Below are 22,917 nucleotides of genomic sequence, written 5' to 3'. Positions count from 1 at the left end.
CCCGGGGGCGGGGCGGCGGCGCCGGAGCCGGAAGGGGCGGGGCGGGCGGGGGAAGCGCTTCCGGGGCGCTGCGGCACCGGCGGCGGAGCAGGCACCGGCTGCGGGGAGCGGCCGGGCCGCGGCCGGTGAGCGGGGCCGAGGGAGGGCGGGAGCGCGGCTCGGCGGGGCCCCTCAGGCGCCGCGGGGGGGGGGGGGGGGGGCAGGGGGGCCGCGGCGGGGCCCTGCCGGCGGGGGTGGCCTGGGCTCGGCGTGACTCTCTCCGGCCGCGCCCGGTGCCGGTGCCTGCCCCGCGGGACCGGCGCCATGGCTGCCGACTCGGAGGTGCTGCACTTCCAGTTCGAGCAGCAGGGGGACGCGGTGCTGCAGAAGATGAACCTCCTGCGGCAGCAGAACCTCTTCTGCGACGTCTCCATTTACATCAACGACACCGAGTTCCAGGGGCACAAGGTGATCTTCGCCGCCTGCTCCACCTTCATGAGGGACCAGTTCCTGCTCAACCAGTCCCGGCAGGTGCGGATCACCATCCTGCAGAGCGCCGAGGTGGGCAGGAAGCTGCTGCTCTCCTGCTACACCGGGGCTCTGGAAGTCAAAAAGAAGGAGCTGCTGAAATACCTCACCGCCGCGAGTTACCTCCAGATGGTTCACATCGTGGAGAAGTGTACGGAAGCTTTGTCGAAATACTTGGAAATCGACACGTCCATGGAGAACAGGAATCGGGCCGCAGAGAGGTGTCATTCCTCGGACGCTGAACTGGGAAACGGGGAGGACGTTTTGGATAAAGACTGCGAAATAATCGAGATCTCTGAAGACAGCCCGGTGACCGCGGAATACCCCGTGAAACAGGAGAAGGGGGACATCTCGCAGCCCGCGGTGCAGGGCTTGGTCTCGGAAAGAAAGGACACAAAAACCCCAGAAATATCAACAGTCGAAATCGGATATAAGGACGATGAAATCTGTATCTTCAGAATGGATTCTATGAGCGTAGCGAATGTAGAAAGCGATCATTTTCCTCAGCCTTGCACATCCTCTAAAACAAACTTGTATTTTCCGGAAACCCAGCATTCCTTGATAAATTCCACAGTCGAAAGCAGAAATACCGAAATGTCAGGCAATCACTTTCAGGCTTTTGTCAGTGACAACCCAGAAGGAACTTCTAGCCTGATGAATGGGTTCCAGAGCCTGGAGGATTCTGGCAATTCATGGCGGCACCAATGTCCCAAGTGTCCGAGGGGATTTCTGCATCTTGAGAACTATCTCAGACATCTAAAAATGCACAAACTCTTCTTGTGTTTGCAGTGCGGCAAAACATTTACGCAAAAAAAGAATCTCAACAGACACATCCGCGGGCACATGGGCATCCGCCCCTTCCAGTGCATGGTGTGCCTGAAGACCTTCACCGCCAAGAGCACGCTTCAGGATCACCTGAACATTCACAGCGGTGACAGGCCCTACAAGTGCCATTGTTGCGACATGGACTTTAAACACAAGTCTGCTCTTAAAAAGCATTTAACTTCTGTTCATGGAAGGAGTAGCAGCGAAAAGCCAAACCTGAACACTGTTACGAAAGTTAAAATAGACTATGATTAACGGAGGGGTGGATGTGGAGCCGGGCTCCACAAAAAGCTCCAGCCTAGTGAAATTCCAGATGAAATTCTAGATACAGACCCCCATGTAATGGAGAGAAGCACATATATGTGACTGGTGATCACAGACAGGCCTTGCAAGCAGCAAACTCGCCTGCTGTACTAAGGTTCCTATTGCTGTAGGTGTGAAAAAGGTGTTTACTGATTGAAAGTAAACTGCAAAATACGGGAAATGATTTCGTGCTTCTCTTCTGTTATCCCGGACGCATTCTGATTTCCCCCCCAATTATGTTTTGCACTCCCCTGTTTCAAGGGCAGGCACTGCCGGTTTTCAAACTATTACTGATCTTGCAATAAGCTGAAGCCTGAGCCGTGATGTTCCTGACCTATAACGGCTGAGGAAAGGGGAAGTTTGTATTTATTCAGCGAATCAGTCATTCCCACCCAGTTCACGTACTGTTTATGGCGAAACCATCTCCTTACTTGCCCAAATTTTCCTAGATCTTTCAACAGAAAGAAGGTATGTTTTCATACTCAAGTCTGTGATACTTAAGAAAGAACACACAACAAACAACAAATAATCAAGGAAGCTTTCAAATCGCCTGTTGCAAATAGAGAGTTGGTAAAAGAGAAAGAAACAAACAGTATTGCCTTGCAGTTCATTTTTAAGTGGACAGTCTCATGAGAAGGACTTGCGTTCAGTTTTATAAGTTCTGAATTTATTTCTAAACTCCTTTCTTCCGATCATTTTTCTGTCATACCAGTGTTTCGCACCTGTATGTGACTAATTCCGATTAAGTCAAGTTCTGTGCGTTGTCACATTTTTTACAGATCTTGGGTACATACAGTAATGTGAAAAATTAAGCTGTGTGCTGTTACGTAATGGCAGTTTCTACATTAATTTTGAAAAACAACCCTTTATATCTTATTAGGAACGGCTTAGACATAGAGTTCTTCTCATACTCTAATTCTGTGATACAGTAAAACAGTAACTAGGTGTGTTTGGGTAGGTGTGTTTGTACTTTGTCAAAGGTCATTCCCGTTTCATCACAAGCATCAAAAGCCCTGTAACGCAGGATCTTTATCCTGTACCTGTCTTTGACTGGTATATGTTTCTTCCGCTTAATGTGATCTGAATAAAGAGTCAATTCAGTTGTTAATATGAGATAACGGTACTTACATTAGATTCTCTCCAGTTAGCAAAAAGCAGTAGTTCTTAATCTCGTCTGTATCTCGAGGGCACGCTTTCCTTCAAGTTTTGAAAGTGCTGTTACGAAGTTCTTGCTCTGTGCCCGGAAGTCTGGCCCGTGTGCTCCGTAACCTGGCTGTTTTTAAAATCCAAGAAAATAGTTTTTAATATCTGTTAACAGGTTTTGCGTACTTTCCTTCCCTGTGTCTGTGAGTGCACTAGCCATTGTTTGGGGTTTTATTTATCAGCTACGTGAGGGGTTAGGTGTGTACAATGTCTGCCATGCAGTTTCCTGTTATTATCTGTAATAGCCATGCTCAGCTGTGCCAGCGTTATTACTGTCTTCATCTCTTGGAAATTTCAGTTGAAGAGTTTTTAAAAACTTGTTTCATGAGGGTTTTTTTAAGCTCTTTATCTGATATTATTAACACTTGAAGTACATATGAGTTGGATTGCAGCAACACCTGCAGGTCCCAGTTCGTACTAGGCCTTGTTGTGGTAGGCAGCCCGTCTTCCTCAAAAACCCTGTAGCCCAAATAGGCCAGGAGCGTGTTGTGAAGCTGGGCGCACCATAGTGCCGTATTCCTCCCCAAATTCACAGAAATGTCTGACTTGACATAGACAGTTGACTTGTGAAGGGCTCCATTGTATTGGATCATTGGAGGTGTGCGTGGCGAGTCTGCGTACCTGGGTGTCCCTATGCGTAATGCCAGAAATGACACCCCAGAGTAAGCAGCTAGTGTAACTGTGAATTAAAATCCCATTTTATCCAGTACTTTAAGCATAAGGCCCAACCTTTCACACTCTCTGCTATTATTTCATATTAAAAGTTGATAATTTGCTTTATTTTGGTGATTTTTAACTATAGTAATTGCCGTGACAATTACTATAGTTAAAAGGTTTGGGAGTCACTTATGGTGCAGCTGCCTGACATTTTGCAAAACATTGCCTTTTATAGCATTGTCTTCTGTTTGCATTCATTACTCTGTCACTGTTAACAGCCTTTTCGGCCTTGTGATTAGTATTGTTCGCTTGTTTTTCACACAATACCATTAATTTTGGATTCTTATTTGCATAAAAATTAAGTCTGATTTCTAAAAGCATGCTAATACCTGCACTTGCCCTTACTGTATTTACGGATGTTAACTTGAGTATACGTACAGGTTTTCATTTGTGTCTACAGACTTAGTTACTTAAAATAAACTCCTTCATCCTTGGAAGAGGTCATAAAACAAGGAAGAAGCTTACTTCCCTCCCCCCATCCTTTTTACATTGGGCTGCTATTACCGTAGTTCAGTAAATAAATGTATTGTGCGTTTATGGGACAGATTTGGTTCAGCTGTGCTTAAATTTGTTCAGTTGGCAGGCATATGATTATCATTGATAATACTTCAAAATATCATTCCCTGGGGTTTTTTTCGACTGGTTTTTATAGGTATATGCATGGGTGTTTCCCCGTGTGTCAAAGGGGAAACAGAAGCTGATCTTTTGAAGTGCATCTTCTGCAGGAGCAGGATTGCAAGTTATTTTGGTTTGCCGTTGTATTGCATGTAAACGCGAGAGGGAGTTGTGTTGTGCGGTGGGCCAACAGCATGTTCTGTTCAGTGGCTAGAGTGTCTTGGTAAGCTTTGTGAACAAAAACTGATTTTGTGCACATGTTCACATCAGTGTTTCTTCTCCCCTCTCCATACATGTAACCACTTGTCCTGTCATAACACAATAAATGAAATGCAAACAAGACATTGTTTCAGAAATACATACGCTTTCTTCTAATCACAGTTAAATAATTCAGTGCATACCTTAGTATTTACTATTTTGCCTTGCTGTGGTGAGTAAACAAGATGTTGTAAACGAAACACAGTGTTCAAGTGGCAGTCATTTTTTCTGTCCTTCAGAAGGGTCTATCAGCAGCACCTGCGTCCCAGATGAATGCTTTCTCCTCAGAAAACACAACTCTACGATGCCTCGACCTTGATTAAAGCACCTGGTTTGATCTTTTGTGAGCGACCAGAGGGGTGAGGTGCTGCCCCCGGGCTTTTCTCTGGGATGGCCTGTGAAAAAGGAGCAACGGGTTGCTCCCGCCGCCGCCTGTGTACCGGGCTGGCCCTGAGGCGGCCTCGCCGGGCCCCCGGCCTCTGCCTGGCGGCTTCGCCTCACGCCTCGGGAGGCCGCGGCCGGCGGCACCGGCACAAGCGACGTGCGCCACAGACGGCCTCCAATCCCCTCATCCTTCTGAGCGCTTGTAATAGTAAAGTTATTAATTAAAATTTAAAAAGGGGAAGACATAATCGACGCTAGCGGTGAAGACAGGGCGCTGCGCGTCGAGGAGCGGCTGAGGCGCCACCGAGCCTAGGCGGGCCGCCAGGGGGCGCCGGCAGCGGCCGCTCTGCCACGCTCTCTCTATGGCCGCCGCTTCCCCACGGCGGTGGGGCAGGTCCGACGGCGCGTCTGTGCCGCCGTCTCGATGGTAGCTCGCCAGCGGGCTCCCACAATACCCCCTGCCCCCCCCCGCCGCGGCGGTCACGTGCGGGGCGGTGGCGGGCGCGGCGCGGCCGTTGGGCTCTCGCGCGGCGGCGGGCGGGTCTCGCGAGAGGGGGCGGGGCGGCGCTCCCGGCTGTCAGCGCGATGAGGAGGCGCCGCCGAGGCCCCCGCCGCTGCCTCCGCCGGGCCGCGCCGCGCTGCCCGCCCCATGGCGTGTGAGAGGCCGGGGCCGCCGCCTGCTCCCGGCCCCGCCGCCCGCGCCTCGCAGGTAGGAGCGGGCTGGGCGGGGGCAGCCGGCGCGGGGGACGTTGTGACCCGGCGGGGCCCCGCCCGCCTTCCCCCCCTCCCCCCCCCCCCCCGGCCTCCCGGCGCCCTGCGGGGTCCCGGCGCTGCGGAATCCAGGCGGGGAGCGGGGCCGGGCCTCGCCCGCCGAGCGCGGCCTGGCAGGCGCCCCCGCCCCGCCGGGTACCGGCCGCCGCTGCGGCGCGGGGGAGGGGGCTGCCGCCGCCCCCCCTCCCCGCTAGGCCGCTGGGCCCGCCGGGGGACGCGGAGCAGCCATTTGGTGGCGGCTCCGAAATGACGGCGAGAGCCGGGGCCGGGCACAGGTTGCTGACAGCGGCCCGGCGGAGGGGGGCGAGGCTTTGAGGAGAGCCGGCGGGCCTCGCCCGGGCTGCTCCGCGCTCCCCGCCCTGCCGCCGGCGAACGTAAGGCGGTGAGGCTCCCGGTTACCTGGCTGGCAGCCCTTGCGGGACGCCGCAGCACCGAGCAGCCTCTTCTGTGGTGTCCTCCAGCACGGAGGAGAATTGCACCGGTATCACGGGTGTTCCCACTCTGGTGGAGCTGTGCTTTAGGGTAATGGTGGAGGAGAGTCATGGTGGAAAATAGGCCCTAGGAGTGCACCCGTCATGTCACGTTCGAAGTGTCTTAAACAAAAAACCAGAACAACGCAGCAGGAAAAGCGTGTCTTGGTTCTGCTGATGCGTGAGGTGCAGTGAGGATTTTAAGTTGAGCCCAAAGCATAGAAAAGGGCAGCGATGTGACTGGAGGGTGATGAGCGTTCAGACACAGTCAGGGTTCAAAGTGGAATGGCGTGTATCTTTAATGAGAGAAAATAGTGGCGATGTTTAGGCTGACAACCAGGAAAATTTCTGATGTGGGTCTGTTTCACCTTAATTGCAAACTTAAAGGATTTTGGTTGGGTTTAATTGTAATTCCTGTAGCTACTCTTGTGAGCATTCTTTCATGCCCGTTATAGCTATATCATAACGTTGAAACAAAAATCAAAAACAGCCCTTCAGATTGCAAGGGTGTAAATTTGTAATTGTGGCAGAAAAGATTTTCTCATTTAAATGAGAACCAACAAGTACAGTTGTAAATCTTCTGAATCAAAACACTGTTATTTGACCTTTGGCCTGTGTTAAATATCTGTGGAAACTCTAGAAATTGAGGCTTGTGTTGCTAGTATAAGTATTATTCTGTGAAGGACTGAATTCTTAACTTTTGTAATTAATCACTTTCCCGAGAACTGCATGCCTTGTTAATGAACTTTTTCTTGTTTCTGCAATGTAAGCAAAGCTTTCTACAAGAAACAATTTCTTACCAACTCGTGTTCCTGTCTTGTTTGAGGTCATGGCCATTTCTCTCACAAATACTAAATTCCAACAATTTCAGTGTCAGTGCTCGAGCTGTCTCAAAGTCCTAGTCTTGAGTCTTTTATTTAAGGCTTTGTTGATTTACAACAGATAGAATATTTACAGTATCCAGAGGGTGATAGCTAGTAGCATTTTTGTTAGGTGTCCATTACATTTTGTTTGGTAAGATTTTGTATACCCCTTAATGGGATGAATAGAAGTGGTCTCTCCTTACTGACAATCCTAATGAAAGGGAAAAAAAAAAATCTATATCTGTGGGCATATTAAACTATTCTGTGCAAACTTTTAAAAGGCTTTCTGACTCCGATGGAACCCTCTTTCTTCTTGCCTATGTCTCAGAATGGAATTGGTATTTTATTAAAATTATTTGAAAAATGTTAGAATACGGATTTTCTCTTTTATAAAATGTGTAGCTGAAGCATAGAGGTTGTGTTTAAAAAAAAAAAAAAAGGCATGGGGAACTAAGCCATAGATGAGAGTCCTTATTCTCTGAAAATATTAATGAAGAGTAAGGAATTCTTCAGTGTATCTCTTTTTGAAGTAATTGCGTCCAAATAGGTCTGCTTAGAGATAGATTCCCTGTCTCTGCATGCAGTGTAAGTTCAACTGATTTTGATGGCAAAGAAAATTTTTCGTTTATTTGCCCTTCAGTTAGTCCTGAAAAGTCAATACTGTTACAGGAGCTGAATTGGTATCAGGCTTGGGGCAAGGACAAACTCTCCTTTCAGTGACACCTATGAAACACAAAAAAAGCCCCCACAGTGGCATTACATACATATATGGGAAACTTGTAAAATCTAGTAACAGGATTTCTGCTAGCGACAGAACTGGAAAAGAGCAGGGGTGAACTGCTGAGGATACACTGACTCTAGTGTTGACTTGGGGGGTGGTTTACCTCTGAATCGAGCGAACTTCGGCAGCCACCGACTTCAGTTTGTGTTAGTGAATTGTACCGCTCTTCACAGGGAATTATTCTTCGGCCACATGTTTTAGGGAGGCAGAGGGGGATCTAAGCTTTAATTTTTTAAGAGGATAGCAAATGAAGCATCCTGTAGGTGTTTTGGCAAAACATAGTCTGGCTAGAGAGATATACTAGTATGTCACCAAGTTTTCTCTTGATAACTTTTCTGGAATTTAAATTGGCCTGTAGATACTCCCAGTAGCATTAACATTCAGTGAAAAAATGGCATTGAATTACTGTCTTTAATGGTCGTTAAAGACTCTGCTTTATATATAGAATTTGCACATGATATAAAGAGATTTACACGTGATAGATATTATGGAATTTAGAAATAGGCAAGTCTGCTCTGTAAAGAGGATTTATTTTAATTTCAAGCCGTCATAGCTGAAGGATGCAAAGCTATTATGGGGATGGCCCTTTTCTAAGCCTTTAATGAAGCTAGTTTTTTACATCTGTAGATGATGGCTGTTGAAGAGAAATGAATAAAAGATTCTAGCCCCTTCAGAGAATAATTTAATACTGATAATTTGATTACATGGACACTAAGTTTTTGACCCAGTCAGCATGCTTTCAGAACTACATAACTCAGGAAGGAAGGCTTGAAAAAGCTACCTCCTTGTAGAGCAAACAAACGATTAATCTGCATAAATGGAAAATTATAATGGAGATCACTTAGAAAATACCATGATCTCTGCAGTCAATATTAAAAGCAAGGCAATATCAAGGACTTTTTAATTTAGCAATTAAAAATCAATTGAATTCTAAGATTTAGGCTTAAATCCACAGTGGGATTGTAATTGGACTACCTTAATTTGTGAAAATGCCATGTGATCCCACGGTTTTTCAAGATTTTCCTTCATCTGTGGAGAAGACTTTCCTTTGTTCAGCACTGACAGAAGTATTCCATGTCGCATTCTCGTACAAGCTTTGCTTATTAGAGTCTCCTTTGCCTGTGCCCCACAAGGGACCTGATCAAGTAGGCCTGAGCAGAGCAGACCTAACGTGGAGCTGCAAGACTGCCGCTTCTGTTCAGAAACACGGCTGCTGGTAGTAGTGCTGCTTCTCTTTTTTTCCCAGGCATTTACCTAGGCTATGGGGGAACTGAGTTCAAGCCTTCAACCCTCCCTTTGCAAAGGGATGAAACTTGCATATCTCCTGTTTTGGTAAATGCCCTGACTGGGCAACGTGCAGCTCCCTACCTCGAGTTGAACCTGTTTCACTTTGAAGAGAAGAAAGTTTTCTTAGGCTGAGACCCATGCTTACCACACTGTCTAGGAATTGGGGCATGTAGCTGGGGAGGAGGCACTGAATTTTTTTGTTCCTATATCTAGATTTGATCCAATGACAGCTTAGTAAAAATGCACAAATGATCTTTTAAAATGAAGCAAAATCCAAGTCGTCTGCTTGGGCAGCTGAAGACTAGGCTGCAGTTGTCTTTGGTGAATATTCAGTCCTTTTATGTGTGAGGAGTAGCCTCAAGGGGAGGGACTGAAATTGCCCCATCTCTAGATGTGTGTGTTTGGATGCTTCTTTGTAAGATGAAAACATGGGTTAGAAGTATTTAAAAGTAATTGAATTTGTATCTCAGCGTAGGTGAGAAATCCAGTCGCTGAAGCAAGATGTAAGGCAACACCAGCGCCACTAACTAAAGAATATCCCTTTCTCTATTTTTGTATGAAGTTGTTGAACTCCTGAGGTCATTAACTTCTGTTGTGGAGAAGTCAACATCTCCTTCTGGTGTTAGGTCTCTAAGCCCTGGATAAAGGTAAACTTTAAGATAAAGCATTGTCATCAGAATTTCTAATTAGCTAGTCCAGGCAACGTTCAGCTCAAGGTGCTGGCTCAGTATCGTGCCGTGGGGTTCTGAAACCTCTCCTTGCCTTGCTTAACAAGTGCTGATACTGAACTCTGGAGCGCCAAATGTTTGACATTGCTCTTCATAGATCAAGCTGTCTGTCTTTAAAGGTTTGTTGGAATTCCTGCAGATTTGTGTCATGTCCCTACCTTCCAAATACCCCTTTATTGTATCTGAACAAAATTTTTTGGCAGGGTTCCGGTTGGCTGGTGTGTATATGCCGATAGATCAGAAAAGTAGACAGACAGACAGACAACTGCTGATCCTGGTGCTGTAGCCTTTCCCGAGAAGCGTGCAAATTTGGAAATTTTTCCAGATTTTTCATGGAATGTGTATACATTTCGGATGTGATGCATCTCTATCAGGTTTGCTCAGAAATGGTCCAGGGCTGAGGTTCATGTAGGAGAGGAACAGGCTAATAGAAAGCATGATCACCTAAGCTTGGTTTCTTTAGGAAATCAGGATTAAGTAATATTTATCATGTCCAAAGGCTGTTGAGTAAGTACAATGACTTGGATTAGTTGTAAAGACTGTCATAGGATTAGGTAGCTAAAAATTAATGTAAAATAAGAACATCTAAATTTTACAACTTCCATCATCTCTATATATTACAGCTATTCAAGAAAGGTTTGGGGGCTTCACCTCCCCCCCCTCCAAATTCATAAAATATTCTGGTCTAAAATTATCATGAGAAAATCAGTCATTTATCATTGTTACTCCACTCCATTGCAACCATTACTGCAGTGGCAAAATGTTACTGTAATAGAAACAGAAAATTACTCAACTGAAATAGTTTTTACTTATTATGTAATATCTGAACTTAGGCTTGTGCATTTTTCATCTGAAGTATTGCTTCCAGTAGTAATACTATAAAATCTACTGTAACTGTACTATGTAAACATCTTTTAAGTAAAAACCATCATGTCTTTTCAAACTGTTTACCCTGTATGTTTGGCCAGTTTCTGTATCAGCCATTTCTTTGGTTGTTTGGTTTTTTTTTTGCAGGGTGCTTCTACTTCGATGGGGAAGAGAAGCCCTGTGTATGTGTAGCAATAGATAGCATGTCTGCCAGGCTGAACAGGTAGACCAAGGGTAGTTGTACTAACCGAGTGTACTGCCTGTTAAAAACAAACCCAAATTGATTTCTGGTTTACCTTCTTTATTAAGCTCTCCTCCTTGTGTTTGCTCAGTTTAGAGCACTGGAGCAATTTGTTCTTCAAGAGGACATCCCTGAAATACATTGTTTCTGACAAGGACCAAGAATCTATTGAACATTTGGCTTATGCTTTTTGTGTAAGTTGACATGATAATTAGGAGAAGTGAGATTGTTTTCCTAACACACTGGAGTGCAAGGATGGCAGGGTTGCTGGCATGCTTAATAGAGTATGGAGGCTTCCTCTGTTCATGGCTGCTTGAAGTTTCAGGAGTTGAGAGCTTTCCCCAGCTGTTTGCTGATTTAATTAGATTTTTTTCCTGTCAAGAAATCTGAAGGTCAACACATGCTTAGTAGAATCTGTCATTTATGATAATTAAATACTCCGAGATGGTTCTTTAAAAATTGGTGGTGCACACTTTAAGAATCTGTTGTGTTTCATTTCTGTGCTGGACAGGAGAACAAACAACTGCATTTTAAAAGCTTGTAAATGTGGCTGTTTCTTGCAAGTCTCTGAAGTATCTGTGGAAACTGAATGTGGGTGCTGTCTCAGAGCAGAGATTCCTGCGTTTGAGATAATTAATGAGCAGTGTGGAAATAAAGACTGTTTATTAGGAGATTGTCACTGGCCAACAACATATTAGCAATTGAGCTGTGTGTGTAGCCTTTTCTTAAACTTTTCCCCGTGTGAGTCACGGTAGTAGCACGCTTCCCGGAGTCGTCTGGTTTGTGCTGTTACCTGTGTCCTGCAGCCAGACAGGTGAGAAAACACCGATAGCCTTCCTAGGTCAGCAGCAGTGTTGGCGTTAGTATCTTGACATTTCTGGTAACGCTGGCAAAAAGCTTTGAGGAAGGTGTTTACTGGAAGGCTGTATGCTACAATTCCGTGCATCTCTTGTCCTGCTGCTCTGGCGGGGCAGCTGAGGTAGATGTGCTAAAGGAAATGGTGAGATTCTTTACAGAGGAATTAAAAATCTTTCTAGGTGTGGTGGCTCATTGTTTGGTTTTGCTTTTGAATTTCCTTGGTTGAAAGACACATGTAGCAATAGCAGATTAAAGAGGGCTGCAACTTTTTTCATCCCTGTAAGAGCTTTGATTGCGCTTTCCTAGAAGTTGGATGAAAATCTGTTTTGTCCAATGCACGTGAATATTCTGGCTTATGTTGAAAGTGTTACCTCAGCAGTTTGGTTTTGAAGGGACAGGTTCAACTTTCAGTTTGTTGTATTTTACACTTACTATGGGAATTTATTTGGGGAAAAATCGCTGCATAATACTGAAAAGCTCACTGAGATAAGGACATCTCGTACAAGTATCCTGTTACTTAAAGGGCACTGAATGTTCATCGTACTAAATGGGATTTCTAAACAGATGGTCATAATTAACATAAAATACATCCACACATAGAGTCTATTTGGTGTTCTAGTAATTATTTCAATGGTCCGATACTTTAGCGTTAATTAAACTGTAGCACAGCCAACAATGGATTTGCAGTAAAGAGTTACTGAATTCAGATGTGGAGGGGAGATCTCAAAACAATTACCTTTTTTCCATCATTGAAGAACAAAAACTAGAACATGTAATTAAAACATTTGTGTGTTTGCATTTCTAACAAGCTGCTAGGAGAAGCTTGTTCATAGCCTTGAAGTGAACGAACTGGTCTCCAGGTCGCATAGAAAGTCAGCGCCGTTGCACATTGCAGCAAAGGGTGGGGCTGTTCAGCTCTTAGGTGAAGCCGTGAATTTAAATCTTCATGGTGAAAGCTTGAATGCAAACGGTTTCGATGAACTTCTTTGGCCTGTTAACTTTTTCAAGAACGTAAGTTATATAAGATGGGGCATCTTTCAGCACAATTTCTAGAAATCCGTATTTTCTTTGGAATACACTTAGCTAAACAACTTGCATGGTACTACTGCGCAGAATGAGATGTTTCAAGAGAAAAGACCTAATAGCAAGCCAACTGAAGTTACTGCTTGCTTTATCCTAAGGTTTGTCCTAAATACCTGGGTTTTCAACACGTCCAAGATTTTCTCGCTGTGAGTTCATGGAAGTGGAGTTGCATTGTTGTGTAAGGTAGAGATGTGAAAAGCAAAACTGAATACAGCTATCTCTGCCCTTGAGTGCTCCAGTGGGTTCTTGGGAGAAAAGGGGGAAGTAACACAAGAGAATCGTAAAACTAAAGCCTAATTTCTCATTCTTCTAGCGTGTTCTTATGATTCTTAACTTTTGATAATTGATTTGTTAATTGATTTGTCTTGTACAAAAAGAGAAAATGTGTCTTTCAGAAAAAAAAAAAGCAAAGCTGTGTTTAGTTTGGTGTCTGATTAAGTCTGAATAAGATCTGCAGAAGGAAGGCATTGTTCTACTTCACTTCAAATGGAAATAACATTTTAACTCCCCCCCCTTGGAAAAAAAAAAAAAAATCATTCTGTGTCTTCTCCCCACCCCAGGCCCATTCTACAACCAGGGAGTGCTTGCAGGGCTTTGAAAACTTGAGGTTAGATGAAATGGCATGAAAGATGGTTACTGTGATTCATGCCTTTATGCTTTCTGTGCCAATAAATGTCTTCCTATGCTAAAGGTGTATTTAATCCTGTGAGAAGAACTTTAATGCCATTTATTGTGAATAGGTTTGACTTCAACTTATGGTAGTCTGCATTAATTCAGTTCATGAGCCTTTTTTGGTACAATTATTAAACTAACACAGTTGAGTTTTTTGAGTACTTCAATGTAAGGATTTGGTTTTATTCTGTAAAATATTGAAATGGTGGGGTTGTTTTAATTAAAAATCATTCTAAATTAGCAGAAAGCATGTTTTAAATACTCTGTTATTTACTTACAGCTGCCAAAACATAGTACAGTGAAATAATGGTCTGCTAGCCTGCTAAACAAGTGTCCAGCTTCCACAATGCCTGTGCAGGCAGCTCAGTGGACAGAATTTCTGTCCTGCCCAATCTGCTACAACGAGTTTGATGAGAATGTGCACAAACCCATCAGCTTAGGTTGCTCTCACACTGTCTGTAAGACCTGCCTGAACAAGCTTCATCGCAAGGCATGTCCTTTCGACCAGACTGCCATCAATACAGACATCGATGTGCTTCCTGTAAACTTTGCACTCCTCCAGTTAGTTGGAGCCCAGGTATGATTTAAGCAGCTCTTTGTTTTGCCACTTCGTGTTATTACCATTTACATGCCAGTTGCAATACATGTGCTGATCTTTTTCCCTCATTTTAGTCTAAAAAATGGTAAGACTTTAACTATGTAGTATTTAGAAGTCCATACATACTCTAAAAGCAACTACACCATTTTCAGGACCATCTTCTTCTCATAAAATGAAAACATGTTCTAGTTGTAAGCTGAATTCTGGTTTAAAAAGGCTCTTGAACTGTGACTGGAGAAAAATACCTATTAGGAAACAGACAATTATCTGTCGCAATTGTCGTTAGAAAAGTGAACCTGCAGATTGTACTCTCTCATTGTACTCTTGCAAGGAATCTCATTTCTGCATGTCACATGTTCAAAAGTAGCTAGCTATTTAACCAAGTTCCAGAAGAGTGTGTGTAGAATTTTTTTTTAAAATACGCATGATGATGGCTTTTCAGTTGCGTTTGCAGACACCGGCTAATCAGGCCAGGAATGTTCCCCGTGCTGTCTTGTAGCAGTGGCAAAACAGCGATTATATAATCAGTACTGCGCTTTAGAGAGACTAAATAAGTCTGTTCCCCTTATGCTGATTCATACGCTTTTTCATATTACTCTCGCTATAACACCTGGGTGATGCAGTAAAAAGATGCTTTTTACTTTGCCTTTTAATGTCTTATCACATGCCTTGACACAGCTATTGGTAATAACACTGTCTATGTCAAGTGGCTTTGTTTCTCAAGTTCATGTGTTCCTTTCATTTTTTTTATTTCTAAGTTTGTGTCAAATCACTGTCTTGATCTTACAACGCTCATTTTCCCGGTCTCCTAACTTCTTGAAATGTCTTTCAAACAGTTGAATGTATTGTGACTAATACTCCTTCTATTTTCATTGTCTGACCTTGTTGCTCTACTTCGAGTTTTTTCCCACCAAGCTAAGTTTGCTAGTTCCTTCTCTTTGAAGATTTCAGCATGCCCAAATTATGCTTAAATTATTTTTTAACTTTGCATTTGATTTTTTTCATATTTTCTTGCCAGTTAATTTTGCCTTATAACTTCCCTTGTCTCTCTGTAGTAAATCATGCTGATCTTGCACACTGATCATCCTCTCAAATCTCGTGTTCTTCAGTCATCTTTTAAGTACCTTCTCATTAGAGCTTGGGCATTGTTTTCTATCCTACCTTTGTTCTTAATGTGTTGAGTACTAACAGAAATAATCTTTCATCACCCCGATCCTCATCGAGAGTCCTTTTTGTTATGCCTTATTACATTCTGCATACCCTGGGTGGGTCCTGTCTTTTACTTCTCTAAAAAGCAGCGTACATCTGCAGTGTTATGTAATTAATAGTAGTGATGTTGGTGCCATCACAGGCACATCAGATATGTCGGCCGGGTATATATAATTCTTCTCCCCCCTCCTCCCCCTTGCATTTTCTTAGGTACCTGATCATCAGACAGTAAAGTTGAGTAATGTAGGAGAGAACAAACATTATGAAGTAGCAAAGAAATGTGTTGAGGATTTGGCACTCTACTTAAAGCCATTAAGTGGAGGAAAAGGTGAGTCTCTACTGAAGAGCGGAATTTTGATGTACCTTACTTTTAACGGCATTGTGTTTTCAGCACTGATTTTAGGCGTCAGTGGGACAATCTTCTCATTTTTGTAATAAATTTTCCCTTACGTCTTTGAAAGCTTATTCACACCTGTGACACTCGATTATTTTTTTTCACTTTAAGTTTACAAAATATTCTTTTTTATTTAATAATATTTCCTTGGGGCTAACTTTGTACTAAAGCTGAACTTTCCTCAAAAGGTGTGTTTGATGTCAATTTAAGACTTTAATTAAAATTCTTTTTGATAATGAATGGCACAGAGTTGCCAAAGAGAAGGGAGGATACCTGTGACTAGTATCCAAGTCCTAGAGAAAGACACATACTATGAGGCATTTTTGTTTGTCTTAGATAAATTTATCTGATTAGAAGCAATAGTTGCCTTTTCTCGCTTTCTTTGAAGGTGTTGCAAGCTTGAATCAGAGTGCACTGAGCCGTCCAATGCAAAGGAAGCTCGTGACGCTGGTGAATTGTCAGCTAGTGGAGGAGGAGGGTCGGGTTAGAGCTATGAGGGCAGCTCGATCGCTGGGAGAGAGAACCGTTACAGAACTGATCTTGCAGCACCAAAATCCTCAGCAGCTTTCTGCCAATCTTTGGGCTGCTGTCAGGGCACGAGGATGCCAGTTTCTAGGACCAGGTAAAGTACCTGTAGAATCTGCAACAGAGTGTATCTAGCTCTACCTTTTCTTAACACAAAAAGCATTCATTGGAAATTTCTTCTGTTCGATTGAAGATGTAATTACTTCTGGTTTTCAACTTTTTGCCAGGGAGAAAGGAGAAAACAAAAAGACTACAAGTTAGTAAAATCTACTGTTTTAAAGTTGTGTGGGTTTTTTTTTTTTTTCCCCCTTATTTACTGTTCTTCAAAATTGTAAGGAAGTATTTAAAAAATCCTGGCAAAGAAGAGTAAATAAGCATGCTTTCTGCACAGTTTGTAACGCAGCGTAACTGTAACACAGGCTGGTTGTACTGCTGCCTGTGATTAGACTTGGATAGGAAACTGCAAACGCTCTCTTGTTCATACTTTAGCTGTAAATACAATAAGCCAAACTTTAATTGCAGCATACTTTAATTTTAAAATCTGTAAGGATGCTGTTTATATCTTTGATAGAAACAGGAAATTCCTAGTTAAGAATGTTGCTAAAGCAAGCACAGAAATGAGAAGGAACTTATGTTTAAACTGGAAGTAGTCCTCTCTTGGTTCCAATAACTGATGATAGCATTGCTGTATTGTTCCCATATTTATTTTAGACAGTTTTGTGGTGTAGCATTGATGAGATGTCCAAAATTACAAAGGCTACAAGACTGCACAGTGGAGAAAAACACATCAGTAGTGCAGTTTTTATACTTATTACTGGAAATTAGTCTCAGCTCTTTAAGTTTGCTGTGCTTAGAGTGCTTCTAAATACTACTTCTAAATTAGCAAATTTCTTAATGTTTACAGAGATTTTTCTTATGATTAATGAAACGAAAAGTAATAAGGAATTATGTTCAAGATGATTCAGATGCTCCTTCTTATGGTGTAAATATATGGTAGCTTTGCTGTTTTCTGGCAATATATTTCACTTCCTATCTTTTATTTTTGTATGTTAAAGCTATGCAAGAGGAGGCACTGAAACTTGTATTACTGGCACTGGAAGATGGCTCTGCACTCTCAAGAAAAGTTCTGGTACTTTTTGTCGTACAAAGGCTAGAACCAAGATTTCCTCAGGCCTCTAAAACGAGCATTGGCCATGTTGTGCAGCTACTGTATAGAGCATCATGCTTTAAGGTAAAATACCAATATTTGAAGTTTGTTCCTGTGAACTAGTGCAGCTCCAGAGAACCTGAGCTAGGATTAGTGTCTTTCACCTTTAAAATATTACATAAATTCAGTTTCTACACATTTAAATAGTGTAGACTATAAGATTTTATCTAGAACTGTCACAAAGTAGTTGTTTGATATTTAAAATTCCCTGCAAAAGGAGCAAATGGTCACATGCAGAATTAGCCAGAATAGATTCCAAAATTGCTGCCCTCGTTATTAACTGCTGCCCATCGTCTGGAAATGATCTCCCCTGAAAGAGGCACGAAACCTGACTCTGTAGGCAGTCCTGGCCTGCTTCAGGAAGAAGCGAAATGTTTTAATATAATCACTTTTGGCTTTATTTAGATTCATAAGAGTAGGCCATGGCCAGATGTGCCAGACTGGCCCTGGGTGCTCTCAAAGATTAGAATCCAATCCCAGCATTCTAAACAAAACTTTTGGAATACTGTAGTCCTGCGAACTTCCCCAGCTCTGACACCAGGCATGAGAGGGGGACACCAGACACGGAGGGTGCTGTCAGCCTGAGCATCAGCGTTCTGTTCCAACACGTTTGTCACGCTTTCTCCTCTTTCTTTTGTCTGTATCTAGCCACCTTGCACTGAAGAGCCCCTTTATTTTTGATATATAGGGGTGGGTTGTTTAAACTGGATATTCCCACTCCTGATATCTGGAGAAGAGTGAAAAGTTAATTCCATGGGTCTTTTTTCCTTTTTGAATTACAGTTAAAAACATGATTATCACAACATCAGTAAAACTAAACATTAAAATAGTGAGACCTTTTGCTCTCCTTTATGGCAAACGTCTTCTGTAACCTAAGAGTTTTACTTCACATTTATAGGGAGCTCTCAGTTAAATATTCTGTTCTTTAAATGTCGATATCTTTAATTTTTTTTCCTCTGTATGATTTAAGTCACTTCTAGACACTTTCCTGTTTCTTTAAGTCATCCTTTAATATTGGGTAGCAAAAACTACCAGTAGAACTACTAAATATCTAAATGTATCTTCTGCAACTTGAGCAAATCTGATTACTTTCCTAGTTGGAAGTAGTGGAGTTGGTATAGTTTTGCACCTGTGATCCTGTAAAATCTTGAGCTGGCTGTCCTGCCTGTGCGCTGCTAGCTAAGTGGATGAATACATGGAGGAAAATTAAGTATATGCTAAATACACAAAAGCAATACTTTTGTGATTTGTGCTGCGTAACTGTCTTTTTCTGATGGACTTGGAGATTTTTTTTTTTGTTAAAGGAGGAGTATTTAACTGTTACTATTTATTAGGTCACTAAAAGGGATGAAGATTCTTCTCTGATGCAACTTAAAGAAGAGTTTCGGAGTTATGAGGCTTTGCGGAGAGAACATGATGCCCAAATTGTTCACATTGCCATGGAAGCAGGACTTCGAATATCACCAGAACAGTGGTCTTCCCTTCTTTATGGTGACTTGGCACATAAATCGCACATGCAATCCATTATTGACAAGGTTCGTCAAAGGGATGATTTTAGTATCTTTGTAGGATTAGATTTGACTGTTAAATGATATAATAAAAATCCAACAGATGCTTGAGTTAACTTTTTGTCTTTGGTCATATCAAATACTAGTTAAAACTAGAACGAAGGTTTTCTCCCCACTGTCGTGTATTCTTTATATGAAGACATTTTGTTTTCCAGTCATTTAAGTCTAACTCCCTTTTTTGTGTCTTATGATGAAGCTTCATAGGGCAGATTCTGAGCTGAGAAATTAAATTTCTCTCCACTGATACTCTCTATATGCCATCTGAAGACACTATGTATTGCATTTAGGAACCAGTTTAATGAAAATCTTTTTAAGATTAGTAGTTCACAGTTGTAAGATGCAGCACACTAATGCTCACTTTGTTTTCAGCTCCAATCTCCAGAATCTTTTGCAAAGAGTGTACAAGAATTGACAATTGTCTTGCAGCGCACGGGGGATCCTGCAAACTTAAACAGGCTGAGGCCTCATTTAGAGCTGCTGGCAAACATAGATCCCAATCCAGGTACACAAATCAAGCTTTTAAAACGTTTCCTGATACTTTTCGTATCTAGCAAAGTAAATTTATTAAGATTACAACCTCCATTCCTGGTTTCAAAATTCCCATTAATTAACATAGTATATCATAAACTCTTCTTCAGGGCTCTCTGAGCTCTGTCCTAGTACTTAGTGTTTTGAAGTACTAGAAGAGCTGCCTCTTATTTATGGTACTGCTGGAATTATTGACAGAATGACAAGCCTGCTTTTAATAATTTTAGATGCGGCATCTCCAACATGGGAGCAGCTGGAAAATGCAATGGTCGCTGTGAAGACTGTGGTACATGGGCTGGTGGATTTCATTCAGAACTACAGCAGAAAAGGCCATGAAACTCCACAGGTAACTATATTTGATTGTTGCATTATATGTCTTAATGTACATTTACTGAAAGATGCAACTTTGAAAAATTACTGTTGATTTGAAATATTTATGGCCTTTTCTCTGTTTTTTGCAAACTTAGCGTTTCTGAATATGGAATGCAGCAGAGCTTGCTGTAGCGAGTTCCATACAACGGCATAGTGCTTAGCCCATCAACGAGAAATTTCCTTACTTTTCTGATTAAAGATGCAAAATGTAAAGGCATATCATGGATGTGTTTGTGTGTGTATTTTAAGCCTATTTTTATGTAAACATGTATTAGATTGTAAGTGGAATGTCTTGTGCTTTTTTTTAAAGCCACAACCAAATAGCAAATATAAAACAAGTATGTGCCGAGACCTTCGACAGCAAGGGGGATGTCCAAGAGGAACAAACTGTACATTTGCTCATTCTCAGGAAGAGCTTGAAAAGTGAGTGTGGGAGACTTTTTTCTTGTTTTTTTTCTTTTCAATTTAAATCCAAGCAATCTCCACAGAATTTTGAAAACAGTTTCTTCTGTACGTTTATTCGTTCAGAAGGATTTGTGAGTCTGTTGAAGTGACAACTCTTTACATGAAATTGAAGGTACAGTAAAGCAATATCTCTAAACTAATTCCAGGTTTATTTTTTATTTTACCCCATATGAAGTAAAATTTCCTTCCCTGAAACTGAGTCTAGGCTCAGTGCCTGTCAGGGATTGGTTATATCACCTACAGGAGAGAGAATGTTAATTACATCTTGATTGATTAAAGAATGAAATGAGTTATATAAATATTATGTAACGTGGGCATTCTTGAAGCTGTTTTCACCCAAATCCATTTTCAAAGAACTCCAGAAGTGGATCTTTTAAGAGAAGAGATGATCTTTGGTTACAGGGAAGACATTGATGTTCTATTTACAGATTGCTGAAGACACGCACCAGTTTAAAGTCCTGTAATTTTTGGATATCACGTTCCTCTCAATCCCTTTCTTTGGGTAGTTTTACAAATATATTAAACTGCACAATAAACACTTTTTAAACCGTCTGTCTTTTGTGTGTTCGTACATGTGTTTGTTTATAGATATCGCTTGAGGAACAAAAAAATCAGTGCAACAGTGAGAACATTCCCCCTTCTAAATAAAGTTGGCGTAAATAGCACCGTCTCAACCACAACAGGAAACGTAATTTCTGTCATAGGAAGCCCTGAAGCAACAGGGAAGATGGTGCCAAGTACTAATGGAATAGCTAATCTAGAAAGTGGTGTTCCCCAGTTGATCCCTCGCTGTGCGGACACCTCCTTGAGAGCTTTGGAGAACACCAAGAAGGGAGGGAAGACTGGAGCCAATGGCCAGAATGTTTCTGGATCCCCTACAGAATCACTACCTGAAAAGTAGGTAACTTTTTTTTCATAAAGCTAGGCACAAGATTTTGCTTTTGGACTATTATGGAGTTTGTGGGTGGCAAAAAATAGATACTGAATTCTAGTCCTGGCTTGCAGTCGTTGCTAGTGCTCACTGGCTGCAGAGTTGTGTAAGATCTTGTACTGCAGTACAGATATCGTTATACAAAGTCTGTGGATTCAAGTTGTCAGAGCCAGCATCGGTTGTTTTAGCTGTTGAATGCTCCCATGAATACATACATAAAATGGTAAATCTCTCCCTTTATCTCTTACTCTGTTTTTCTCAACCTGGTATCTTTCTTACCATTGGGTTATTACATAAAAATAAAAAAAACCCAACAACTTGCACTCAAAATTTGATATTTCCTGAAACCAAGAAGGGCGCACGTAGTGGCTAGTCCCTCAATAATCCTTGAAATCCTTTATAGTTTTGTGGTTTTCCCTTAAAAATTTTTGGGTACTTCTCCAGGAAGCACTGAGCCTCTAAACAACTTCTCAAAGCCTTTGTCTTTACCAGAATACACTTACAAGTGTTATGTGAGCTTCTGGATACATACCAAAATGTTTATATCTGCTTTTGAGTTCTCTTTGGAGAAAGTCTGAGATGCAATAATAGTATCAGTTTGGGTTACGAAAAATAAAAATCCCGAGGAAATGACATGGCTCAAATTTCCACGTTACATGGGAGTGTACACAAGAGATGCCTAAGTGAAATAAGTAAAGATCTGCTTAATGATTTCTTGGTAATCCTTTTCAGTAAAATCGGTTCTCCACCCAAGACTCCTGTAAGCCAGGCAGCAGCTACCTCAGCTGGTCCTCCTAATATTGGAACAGAAGTTAATTCTGTGCCTCCAAAATCCAGCCCGTTTGTTCCCAGAGTACCTGTCTACCCCCCACATTCTGATAATGTTCAATATTTCCAAGATCCCAGGACTCAGCTGTCGTATGAAGTTCCACAGTACCCACAGACAGGTGAGTGAGATGAGCACTGAATCAGAAAGAGCTCTGAACTTTTCTCTAGATAAGCCTGAATGCTGAGAAATAACTTTTATCTCAGTTTTGTTGGTTTGTTTTTGTTTTTTTAAAATATCAGCTGAATCTGCAGTTAATGGAATACTAATCTGGTCCCTTGCTGAGTATGGGAAGAACCTGTAGTTTGCTCCCAGTGTTGGTGGTTCTTGTCTTTGTGTGCTGAGTGTTATGCAGCTTGTACCTCAGTATCCAGAAGAACTTGAACCTCAAGGTCTTACATCTACTTTTTCCTTTATTAGCATTTAATTGCATTTATTTAGGCTTGCTCACTTTGTGCCCTATCCGTGAGGGTATCTATAGACAGGATTCAAACCCAGAAGCATAGCATGTTTCTACTGTGAGACCTATACACCTTTGTGCTTGCTCAAATGTTTTTGAAAGGTTTCAGTCTTTTTTTTGTTGTTGTTGTTTTTAGGATGCAGTGCGCATGTTTATGTTCAAGTGAACAATTAGGTGTTATAGTATCAGGTCGTTCACAAGATCTCAAAACAAAAAGTAGAGGTGTTCAGACAATCCTCTCCAGAGAAAAAAGAATAAGCCAAGTGTGAAATGGTTATTTATGGACCTTTGGAATTACTTTTTTTAATCAATATAGCTTTTTATTTTAGAGAGAACTATTTTAACTTCCTATATAAAAAAGTGCTTAAGATGCTGTCTTTTCAGTTACATAGTTATACCAT

The 22,917-nt window shown here is 42.1% G+C and overlaps 2 protein-coding genes and 1 non-coding gene across 9 annotated transcripts in view; all 3 read left to right on the top strand.

The window, feature by feature from the left end:
* The first annotated feature begins 181 nt into the window (after positions 1-181).
* On the top strand, positions 182-4,765 carry ZBTB6 (zinc finger and BTB domain containing 6). The gene has a single exon (XM_087753484.1). It carries the CDS (start codon positions 304-306, stop codon positions 1,585-1,587), a length of 1,284 nt encoding a protein of 427 aa, XP_087609610.1. The 5' UTR covers positions 182-303; the 3' UTR covers positions 1,588-4,765.
* Positions 4,766-5,373: 608 nt separating this feature from the next.
* The window catches only part of RC3H2 (ring finger and CCCH-type domains 2), a 31,027-nt gene continuing 13,483 nt past the window's right edge, over positions 5,374-22,917 (top strand). For all 7 annotated transcript variants that reach the window (XR_015703623.1, XM_087752542.1, XM_087752538.1 and 4 more), the window contains exons 1-11: positions 5,374-5,521; positions 13,714-14,010; positions 15,451-15,568; positions 16,023-16,256; positions 17,215-17,390; positions 18,701-18,901; positions 19,304-19,436; positions 19,690-19,808; positions 20,145-20,257; positions 20,888-21,196; positions 21,963-22,177. Coding sequence is in view for 6 of the 7 variants with exons in the window: in XM_087752542.1 (XP_087608668.1) it covers positions 13,780-14,010; positions 15,451-15,568; positions 16,023-16,256; positions 17,215-17,390; positions 18,701-18,901; positions 19,304-19,436; positions 19,690-19,808; positions 20,145-20,257; positions 20,888-21,196; positions 21,963-22,177 (1,849 nt within the window). In the remaining variant the exon portion in view is untranslated. The remainder of the gene's footprint in view (positions 5,522-13,713; positions 14,011-15,450; positions 15,569-16,022; positions 16,257-17,214; positions 17,391-18,700; positions 18,902-19,303; positions 19,437-19,689; positions 19,809-20,144; positions 20,258-20,887; positions 21,197-21,962; positions 22,178-22,917) is intronic.
* LOC148056261 (small nucleolar RNA SNORD90) lies at positions 19,102-19,215 on the top strand. The gene has a single exon (XR_015703809.1). It is a non-coding gene; the product is annotated as a small nucleolar RNA SNORD90 (small nucleolar RNA).

Source organism: Nipponia nippon, unplaced genomic scaffold (assembly GCF_047370975.1).
Source record: "Nipponia nippon isolate SJK-2023a ecotype South Korea unplaced genomic scaffold, ASM4737097v1 scaffold_16, whole genome shotgun sequence".
NCBI classification, from domain to species: Eukaryota; Metazoa; Chordata; class Aves; order Pelecaniformes; family Threskiornithidae; genus Nipponia; species Nipponia nippon.
Note: the sequence above shows the minus strand (reverse complement) of the source record. Positions and strands in the feature narration are given on the sequence as shown.